Here is an 11,541-nt window from a genome sequence, read left to right as displayed (position 1 = left end):
CAATTTTTTAAAATGTAAGGAGTAGAAAGTACAGATATTTGTGTAAAAATGTAAGGAGAAGTAAAAAGTCACCATAAAAATAAGTAGTAAAGTAAAAATATCAGAAAAATCTACTTGAGTACAGTAACGAAGTATTTGTACTTCGTTACTTCCCATCTCTGTTCATACCTCTAACAATTTTACATTTTACTGCCAAATTTTTCTGAATAAAAGTAATGTTATAGTTTTTTTTTTAGCAGCACAGTCAGAGTTCTGACTAGAATCTGTGTAAATATATGGGGTGACGGAAAGGAGGTTTCAAAGACTGAACGATCACCTAAGATAAAAAAAAAAAATAATCTGAATCTAACGGGTCTGTTTAGTTCTGCTCTCCCAATAAATACTTCAGGAAACTTTAGAACTCTAAAAATACAAATATCATAAGAAGTTAAAGTATATTTTTTGAACATAGTGAAATATTTCAAATTTTTTGTCTTTTAAATTCAATGATTTTGACCTTCAGAGAAAGAAAACCCCAATTTTTGTTTCAGAAGATTAGAACAATAACGGTTTTAATATGTTATATAAATAGCAATTTCAGTCGTACGACAATCCAAAGTGCTGTACATGAGGGGAAACAAAGCTTAAACACAATGAAAATGAAAAAGATTAGATGATATTTAAGTCGGGGAAGATTAGTGACTGACCCATAGAGGGTGAGCAGGAGTTTCCCATTCTGCTGGATTCTGAAATACTACTAACTAGTTTAGTGGAAGGGAAAAAAGTGCGACTGGCAAGCCTGCAGTCACAAGAGGATGATCACACCAAATCCATCGGAAGAACTTTGTGGGCCTTCAAAAGGAGATCGCCGCATCAAGAACCCTGTAGAGGAATCCTATGCATTGTCCACAGATGTCATCATGTGGGGTTCCCGCCACATGCAATTGATCGTGGCGCACCCCCACAGCAAAAATAAAAGGTGCCACACTTTTAGGCTTATTAACAAATGTTAATTTAGCATATAATTATGTATCATTTTGCCTAAATACATTTAAATATCATCAAATGTTAAAATGTACAAAATGTGTATCGCTGGGAATCTGGTTAGCATATGAAGCTAACTAGTTGCGCTGCTTTCGGTGGAGAAAAAACAAGATGACATTCCAGGGTTGCAAACAGTGACTTTAGAACTTTCTTTGGTGCCTTTGAAAACTCCTTAAGCAACTTTATATACGGTGTGTATTTTTAAGTTATTATAGACTAATCTATTAGCTTTTGTCTGTTTTAGCCAGTTTAGCAACCTAAGGTGAATCAATTATTCACTGTGTTTATGGTCAAATTAGATGCATGCAGTGTGGATCCAGGCATTGGACTGTTAAAGTAATCCTCTCCCTGTGATATCATGTCACTCCAGACCCAAAAAAGGTTTTAGTTTGGCTAAGGAGAAAAAGAATCGGCCTGTTGCTGTATGGTCCAAGGTCCTCTCCTTAAATGAAGCAATTGTTTTGCTGGTGTTGGCCTGCTGCGTTTCCTGACGTCCAGAAACAAGGCGCTAGTTCATTTTCTGGCACTTCAAGCTTCCTTTCTTTGTAAAGCTTTGTGAGGATGCTGATTTTATTTTAGCATGACTTTGCACTGACCCACTCTGCAAAAGGAGCCAAAGCCAGTTCAGTTATAGTGGTGTTCCTCTGCTTAACTGACCTAAACATCTATGGAGAGGATCAGACACACCAGAGACGACGATTCAGGTGATCTGAACGCTGCTTTATTGCTGTTAGACCTCAGCCATGCTACAGCCTGACTGCCTCCACACTCCTGCACTTTGATGCAGTAGTTCATGCAAAGAAAGCACCACTACAGGAAGTAGTGAGTGCAAACATGCATGTTTAAATTGTGCATCTCATAATGATCTTGCGAAATACGCTGAGTCACAGTATCATCACAACTGCATGAAAAAGGCTCGACATATTTTACTCTTTGTTTTGAGCCTTTGATCAAAATATATTTTTTTTAATCAGTAAAAATATTTGACTTTTCCGTTGGATTCAGATGATTTTTTATTGAGAATACCTGTTAATTATTTTCACAATGTAATTTCTTTTAATAAAAATTTAAATTCATGCTCTTGTTTTTTTTTCAGACTTTCTGGAGGAAGGAGAATAATTTTTAAAATCAAAACTTTAATGGGTATCAAGTTTCTCCTCAACTTTAACTGGTGCTGAATATAAAATACAAAAATATGAACGACTTTTTCATTAATTTAAAATGATTAACTCACAGATCAGATTTAACACCAGAAATCATATATGGCATCCATACAGCATCGTATGATCTTCCTTAAATAAAATATATTTTTTTCTGATCTGATAAATGCAGATGTCTTGATTCCAGATGGCAACTGTGACAAGAAACAGCACAAATATCAATGGATTAAGGTCTTTATTTTATTTTATTTTATTTTTTTGCTGTGGGTTTAATTTTCACAATATAAAATGTAACACAAACTCCTTTTCCTGCATTTGAAAAAGGTATTTTTCAAACTTTGAATCTCCCTTTAGGACAGTTTTTAACTTTTTCTATGAGATTGATCACATATGAGCAGAAGATTGTCTCCCCCTAGTGGTCATCCACTGTGCAGAGCTAGTTTGCAGCTTTTTTTTACTTGGAGTTTTAACTCATATTTGCAGCATTTTTGCCTTGCATGCGTTTTTGCATCAGCATCATTTTTGTATTTGCAAGCGTTTGCAGCATTTTGCTCTTTGTTGCTCTCTTTATTGTAGCACGTTTTTTTTTGCATGTGTTTTTTGCTTTTTTTAAGTCAAACTTTGGTTTTTGCTAGCCTATTTTTTTTTTGGATTGCAAATGTAATTTTTTTGTGTTTGCAGGACAAATAAATGAATTTACAAATAAATGCTTTAAATTTTATTTTAAAGCATTTATTTGTACCACATTTGCTTCCCTAGTCCCTTTATATAGTTTTTAATATAAACTTAGACTTTTTTTGCAATATAATGGCAAAGCGACAGAGGCCAACTGCAGACATTTTTAAAACCTTATTTTTATTTTTTTGCATCAAGTTTGTTGGAACTGGAGGGAACGCCTGAGCAAAAATGGATTCCTAAGAGGTTATTGTAAAATAACAAGGCAGTCATTAGAGTTTTCAATTTTATTTGTGCTGGACCTACTGTAAGACACAACTCTACTTTTATTTTAGCTTTCTCTTTGTTTAGTAAAAACATGAACTTAGTGAAGGGATTTTTTTTATACACTTGAGGTTAGATTTAAATTGCTTTATAAAATGGCTTAAAAAATCTATATCTTATTGTGTGTGTTTTTTTCTTCTGGATCTGCATCAATCTCTTCCTGATCAGTATCCCCGAGGCCCTCTACTCAAAGGAAATAGTGTTTATATGTTGCTTAACAAATGTATTTGATATAATCTGGTCATCAGTTATTTGCATTGTTAAAGGTCACAATTCTGTTCCCAGCAGGTTTTTGAAGCCTGTATCAAAGATTTTGTTGATATTATTTATCCAAAGTTATACCTTAGTAGACAATTTTTGCTCAACGTAACAAAATCTGAAATCTCTGTCAGTTTGGCAATAATAACTACTAACGGCTTAACCAGCTCTGTTACCATTTATTGAACTTAAAACAGCTTTATATGCTAAATATTAGTAAAGATGCACAGTTATTAAATGTTTATGAATAGCCTAAATAAATGGGATCTTGTTTCTGCTCTGCTCCCTTCAGTTTGTAAGTCAGATATGGGATACTTATCTTTTGGTTTAGTTTTATTTAGCATTTAATTACAACATGTCATTCCAAGAAATATCACAAGACAAGCAGGTCCAATTAAAATACAGGTATGTTCAAATTCAGCAAGAATCCATCTGATGTATTCTAGTACAATGCTCACATTTAGGTTCAACTACAGTCTGATACAATACAACCTTAATTATAGCACAGAAGTAAACAGAAAACCAAATGAACAAATAATTACTCCAGCTACTTCCTTCATGTGTTCATAACAGCCATGTTGGATGTTTTGGTTGGGATTGGGGAAGGACCTTCCAAATGTTTCAGTTGGATTTTATTTGTAACTCTTCTGTAATAGCTACGTAAATCAGCTGTTATCACAGCCTGACAATTGGTCTAATAATGAATTACACTTTATGCATTTTTTTAGTATGGTAACATACATATTAAAGATGCCATAATACAAATTCTGACAAAATAGGAAACCATGTTCACTATGGAAACTAAAGGTGTTAAATAAATGCCTTGTCTCTGCCACATTTTTATCTGTCTTAGATTATGGTGACCTTTTTTATAAGAATGCTACTTCTTAATGTCTTCAAATGTTGGACTCTGTTTCCCATGCTTCATTAAGGCTTATTACAAACTGTAGAGCCATGACATCACTGTGACCTGTACGCTCAGGTGGGATGGCCTTCCCTCTCTACTAGAAGGAAGTGTCATTGGTACACTTTTATTTACAAGGCCCTTCTTAGATTTCTGCCCTCTTATATTTGTACCTGTTAGGTTTATTCTTTATACATCATGGGCATTGTTATTATGTTAGCCAGATTAGACAGAGTAGAAGGCCTTCCTTCACATGGTTGATGTCACTGTGTGTATGGAGGTCATCTAATCAGGACAGCCTTCGTTTCTTTAGAAATACACAGGATATGGGCACATCTTAGAGCCGGTCTGATAGAGGGGAGCTATCTGTAATTCTTTGGCATAGAGGCAAGATGCATACAGGTCAGGGCATGGATGGCGTGTCAGTTTCTGATACGGACAGCTAAGCATCCACCTGATGCAACACATAGACTCATGAGGTATAAGAAGCAGGAGATTACCTTGGGCTCAATCTTTGCCGGACGCTCGCTGATGTTTTTTGAGCCCACAGCTGTGCAAGCTCCAAGCATTTTCTCTGTGCTGTAACGACCGGATCTGGAATAAACTCTGTTAGTTATTTACTCCTGTTTTTATAGTCCTTTTTATATGGTTTTACCCAGTTTGAGTTAAGAGTAGTAAATAACTTGCTCCCAGAAAAAGAACCGGTAGGGAAGTTTTGAGGCGCAACCGCTATCAAGGGGACATAACTTCCATATTAACATACCTTAGTTACACAGAAAAACATGGCTTCTTATCCTCTGAGATCCAACGATCAGCTGTTGCAAAGAGCCAGGGAAGAAGAAACTAGAAGTTGACTGAGTTTTTATCTTTAAATGCTTTTAAGTTGAAAGTGAAAGAATTTGAAGCAGCCTCAGTTATCTGTAATTGTTTTACTTTGTTTTTAATCTACCTGTCATTTAATTTAACGTATCTTTGCTTATTATGTAACTTTGCTGCCTCTTGGCCAGGACTCCTTTTAAAAAGAGGTTTCAAATCTCATTGGGACTTTTTCCTGGTTATATAAAGGTTGCCACACATATATATATATATATATATATATATATATATATATATATATATATATATATATATATATATATATATACATAGATATTCAGAAATCAAACTTCTAAAATAACTTTAAATTTGAAATTTGTACATGCTGTCCAATAAATGATCTCTCAGAGAATTTCAGTTTTCCTGCAAGTCCCCCTCCCCTCTTCATGTTTGTGTATTCACTCTACCTTGCTAAGTGTCCCTATTGTAAAGAAAATAACCTGTGATATAACCAGCTCTTCTACCTGAGACTGGATAAAGGCTGAAACAAACTGGCATCAGAACAAGAGCATGCTCCAATTCTATGGGTGAAATAGTTGAGAAAAAGGATTTGGCACAATCTGGCACATGTGGAGAGATTTGGAGACACTAGTGACACCAAAAGTTCAAAGCCCCACAGCTCTGGAATTGTTGTAGCCAGAGGTCTGAAATGTGTGGTTGACATGATGTAGAACAAATGTAATAAAATGAGACATGCCTGTTCTCAAGGATTTCTTTATTTCTTCTGTTCAAAAAAGACCTATTGTTTTTGAGAATGAAAAATAACTATTTTGAGTCATGTTTGAACTGATGCAGCTTAGGCTGTGTTTTACTCACACTATTTTCATTTATATTTTCAGAAACTACAAGGTGTTAGCTTTCAAGTGATGTATCACACATGTAATTGGGCTTTCAGTTATTTTCTTTTCCATTTGGGTATGCAAAATAGGCGAGGATTACTTCAAATTGGGTGGGTGCTTTAAGAGTAATTTTCATTCGAATGTCTCTTACTGGAGGCATCCATGTTTGTCAAAGAACACTACTGCCACCTACTGGTTAGTGACGTCACGGTGCGGTATCGGCTGTTGATCAAGTCCCAGTGCTGTATCTGGTGTTTGTCACAACGCGCTATTATCCAAGTCATCTTGAAAACATTCTTCTTCCAAATGTTGGCTACATATTACGGGTTTTTTCTCTGGCCAGAAGTTCGATGGCAAATCCTCCCTCTTCAAGTTGGCGATCCAACGATGAACCCGTCCGTGTTGGATCATCATGAATCGGAAAGGTGAAATAACAAATTTTTTTTTTTACTTTTACCCGATGTATTCCAGCATCCAACTGCCATGCACGTGGGCATTGTCAGCTTAACTATAGTCCTCTCGAATTGTTGTTGATTGCAGATGTGTCCAGTAGTTCCCATTGATTTAGCTTGTAACGCGAGGAGAATGGCGCTAGGCTTACCGCACCGTGACGTCACTGCGGGAAGATGTCAGGAGTGAGGTGTTACTATATTTGGGTAAAAATGGCCTTTCCCATTTATAATTATTCATCATTTGAAACTGATATCTTCAGTATCAAGCACAATCCTGTAATCTCACTTGATCAATGCTAAAACCCACTTTTATGTCAGAATGTTTTACGTAGCGTCCTCTGGCTCCCATGCATCCATCATAAATTATATTTATTATTTGGATAACATATCTGAGAGTTAACTTCCAACGTTCTGAGAATACATGTTAGTCTTGCCTCCAATTCTCAGCTAAATTTAATCATTAGTGTGAGCGCCTCATCTGTTTTCTTTGTGAAGATGGCCTGCATCATGCCTAACGGTGTATGGAAGTACTTTAAACCTTTTAGGAAGTTTTCAATCAGAGCTCTGTCTATTCTGTCATATTTTCCAACAGCTGCTTCAAAGTTGTTGCTCAGGACACCATAGATATTTTCCTTGTCGTCCCTTTTTCCAAAGAACAGAAAGAGGGCGTAGCAGTCCTTGCCAATGGAGGTGCAGAAGTCCACCATCCGCTCGTACGCGTTCTGGTTCCTGGACTCCATCTGGGCCATCTGGATGGACTCGCTGACGGGTTTCCTGGCGGCTGCTCTTTCTTCAGCTTCCTCCCGGTCCGGCAGGTGGAGGACCTGCACTGCGATCTGTATTTTAGGGTTCTTGGTTGGTTTCTCCAGGATGGCCCAAACCCAGTCAGCACCCAGGAGGATCCGCTGCTCGGGCGTCATGGCGGTGCAGTTGAAGGCCTCTGTCAAGTCTTGGTTAACGCTTTGAGTCATGTAAGTCATCAGGAATACCTGTTGGACATAAGAAAGTGTAATATCTACTGCACAGACACTAACAGGGTATTTCCATGCATGTTGACCAAGTTTCTAGGTGATTTGCGCAGCTACCTGAGTCAGTGTCTGAGGACTCGGCTGAAACTTGCCCTCTGGATCTTTGAACACAAGATACTCCTGGGTTCTGGTTGATGCAAAAGAAATGCAGTCACTAATGATACGTGTGAAATCACTGGACTTGTTTGCAGGTGGTGTGATCAGCTTGGCGAGGACGCCCTTCCTCGGCAATACGATCTTATCCAAGGAGGGTTTCTGAGGTGAGAAGCGCTTTAGAAAGCTGAGGAAACTGGAGTTCTGCGTCCTTTTAGAAGAGGTGTTGCTGATCTTCTGGCCCATGGTGGAAGGTCGGAGGAGGGCAGAAGATCAAAGGCTGGTCTCTCTGATGCACTGAAAGTAGGAATTAGTTTAGACTGAAAGTTATTAATAAGTATTTTTCTTTTTTAACGTGGAGGGAGGAAAGCAGAAAATGCAGGTGAGTGGTTCCCATAGAAAGCAGCCCAGTATGATTGAAAGGAATGAAATAAACTGAATAAATGACCCTTTTCCAGAGGCATCTAAAAATGTGTAATGACAGCAATGTTAAATTCTGTTTGACACTGAAATCAAAATATTTAGTTTTAAAAGTTAAATTTATTGCAATGCGTAATTATCTGTCTTAAACACACACACACACACACACACACATATATATATATATATATATATATATATATATATATATATATATATATCAAATATCTGTTATTGTTTGGTCTGCCAGTGCTACATACTTATATTTAAAGAAACACTTACCAGGATGGGTCTTGAATTCGCTGCGGTATGGACTCCTCTGCCTGTTTTTGGCTCCTCTGCCTTTCCTTGCCGAGATATACAACGTCCGTCTGCCTGTGTCTCAGAAATAATCCATCACAGCTCAACATTCAGAGGGACAAGGAGGACTCATGGGAGGAACAGTTAAAGCTGTCTGGCAGCATTGGGTGTGGTGTTTGCACCTTGCAGCGTGGTAGGTCAACAAAAGATTCTTGTTAGGAGTTAACAGCCATCAGCATTAGAAGAATTTGATCAGCAAACAAAACGCTTAACTGTCCCGTTTCAAAAAAGGAACAGCGCTGAAGACATGAAGATCCAGATAGAGACATTAAAGTTTCATCAAAATGCAGGTTAGGCGGGACTCGTACTGTAATTTTTACCAGGGTTTAAGGCAGTATGGAAGATTTATGCTAAATAAATCATTTTGGCTACTTTTTAATTTTATCCTGCTCTCATAATTATTAAAAAACTGGTCCATATAAATAGTTCTCCAGCATATCAATCACAGTGAATGTTTTTCAGACATTCTAGGGATCCCTTTTCTTATGCATGGCTGAATTTGAGCCCAATTTCAGATTTACTCACATTTAACCAAAAATTAACTTTAAAGCTGCATCATCTGCAACCAAGATTAAACGTTCTCCTTTATGCCCCGATCATTATTCTCCACTACTGTGCCCCAACACTTTTTGCTCTGTGAAGTTATTCCATTATATATCCAGCCTGTTCATCGACTCTTCCCCACAGAGGTAGAAAGCTAAAAAAAGCAGAATATGTTCAAAATGACGTCTATGTTAGAAGAGGAAACCTGATGATTTCGCACATCTACCAACAGACTCTGAAGTCACGTCAAAACTGGTTTTGCTGGAAAATTTACAAACATGGATATTAAAATACAGAGGTAGGTAGTAACTATTTACGCTGACTCATTAGCTGTACTTTTTACTTTGACCAAGAAAACTTTCTGATTAATTTACTCACCATGAGTATTCTGAGATCAGTTGAATAGCATTTTATTTATTCTTTTTTTTATTCATTCTTATTTTATAGTTTTAAAACAATAAAATTTGCACATCGGATTACAGCATTTTAAATATTAAATCAAATGTTACAATCCTACTATCCAATAATTACTCGTTAATTGAGTAGCCATTTTATACACTACATTTTTACTTTTATTTGATCAGTTTCTTAACTTTCTGCTTTACTTGAGTAAAGAAATGTTAAAGTAGTGCCTCCGTTGACTGAGATAAAGTTTTGGGTTTTCTACCCACCTGTTAAAATTGTCCTGGATATCCTGGGAAATGACAGAAACTATAGATGAAGGGTTCAGGACCTGAGTTTTCATAGATCTGATTCATTATATCTTGTATAAATTTTCTGAAGCTTAATAGAAAACCAACATCCCAGTTAGTAAATAAATGAATAAATAAAACCTCCAAAGTCTCAAAGGTGAAGCTGGAATGTACTGAAAGTTTATTAGACAAGAATAGCAGTCTATTGCATTTGATCATCCAGACATGGAAAAGTTCACCTGCTGAAATTCAAACGGCATCAGAATGGAAAAGGAAACTGAAATGACCCTGAATGTGGCTTGGTTGGCAGGACAAGATGGTCTTAATGTTTCACAAACTGCTGATCTATTGGGATTCTACCACACAGCCAGTTCAGAAAAAGGAAAATACCCAGGAAGACCAAAACGCCTCAGAGCAGAATAATTAGACGGAGGGACATCTTTGAACCCGCGACATGAACTGACAGTGACCTTTGAATATGGAGCCAAGAGCAGGTGGGGTTTGGATTGTGGGTGTTAAACAAAACTGTTATATTAGAACATATTTATGTTTATTTTAAATAGTTTAGAGTCTTTTTCCATCTGCTTTTGGTCTTCAACATCTGTTTGCATGTTATCAGACTAGTCTACACCCGTTTACCCTCTGATGACACAACAGTCACAGATCACAGTGGTCAGTATTATTCATAAAGGCTGCATTAAACAGCTAGAATTAAAAAGTAGCAAAAAGTCTTTAAATGTAAGAAACTTTGACTCTTCACTGAGATCCAAGAAGTGCTTCTCAGTTTTTCAGTCCATTTCTGTGGGCGTTACATGAGGAAGCAGCAGTTATGATTGGAAGCGGCTCCGCGGGGCAGAGTTAGGGCTGAGGGGCCGCACTGGCTGCAGGTCTCTGATGCTCTGCAGCATTAGCAAACCGACGACCCATCCTTCAAACCAGCGCCGTCTGTGACCGCCTCAGCTCCTTCTGCAGCTCCTCCTGGCTCAGCAGGTACTGGAGGCAAAGCATCATGGGAGTGGGGGAGTGTCAGAGAGGTTGGGCATTGGTGTTTGCAACTGAGCTGGGATCAGTTTATGCTTTCAGTACAGTTAAAACCACACTGATCAAATCAGAAGCATTTTCTGGGAATGAGAGTTTTACTTTTTATATGATCAATTATTGATAAAACACTAAGAAAAAAATAACTTTTTGAAGGAAGTGAAAAAACGTACTTGTAATTCGAAATATGGACGCCAAGTGCTATGCAACAGTTTGAAATTATTTCTTCCTGCTTTGTCTTTCCAAAAAAAAAAAAAGTTCTCAGGGAATTTCTCAGCTCTTTCAAAGTTTTCCTTTGGATTTCATCTGATTTCTCACTCATTTTTTATTTGACCATTTTTAGAGCAATATTTTTCTTTTTGATAAAACACTCAGTGTATCAACCACTGTTGACCTTCACACACAACAAACTACTTAGTTTTATTCATTTACTAACCAATAAACTGCTTAAAGATCAAACGTGAATCACACAACAAAGAAAACTAACATAAAAGCAAATAACAAAAATAAAAACTAAATTAAACTAAATTATAGTGATAAAAGCCTCTCTGAAGAAAATAGGTCTTATGCTTGGATTTGAAAATGCCCTGTAGTTTATAGTAGGATAATTCTAAATAAATAGTTTGCTTTTTGTTACAAACTGACTTTTAGAGAATCACTACAGAGTTTACTGAAAAAAGGGAATAAAGTGAGAGTCTGTTAGTGAAAAGAAACCAAACCGCTCCTCCATTATTAGCCTGCTATAAAAATTTTCCTTTTGAAGATGAAAATAATTATTTGGTTTCTAAGTTAAAGAGAATTATCAGATATTTTTATTGGGTCTGCATCTGGCATTCATTTTTTTTTTTATTATTTA

At 36.8% G+C, this 11,541-nt stretch overlaps 1 protein-coding gene across 1 annotated transcript; it reads right to left on the bottom strand.

Annotated features, from left to right (window-relative positions):
• Positions 1-6,614: 6,614 nt before the first annotated feature.
• Positions 6,615-8,417, bottom strand: rep15 (RAB15 effector protein). Its single transcript, XM_015395451.1, has 3 exons — positions 8,335-8,417; positions 7,597-7,929; positions 6,615-7,500 (listed from the first exon to the last, which is right to left on the bottom strand). The coding sequence occupies exons 2-3, from the start codon at positions 7,876-7,878 to the stop codon at positions 6,955-6,957; spliced, it is 828 nt and encodes a 275-aa protein (XP_015250937.1). The 5' UTR covers positions 7,879-7,929; positions 8,335-8,417; the 3' UTR covers positions 6,615-6,954.
• Between the last annotated feature and the right edge of the window lie 3,124 nt (positions 8,418-11,541).

The sequence above is a fragment of the Cyprinodon variegatus genome, unplaced genomic scaffold (genome assembly GCF_000732505.1).
Source record: "Cyprinodon variegatus isolate N-32 unplaced genomic scaffold, C_variegatus-1.0 Scaffold741, whole genome shotgun sequence".
Lineage (NCBI taxonomy): Eukaryota > Metazoa > Chordata > Actinopteri > Cyprinodontiformes > Cyprinodontidae > Cyprinodon > Cyprinodon variegatus.
This window is presented reverse-complemented; position numbering and strand designations above follow the sequence as displayed.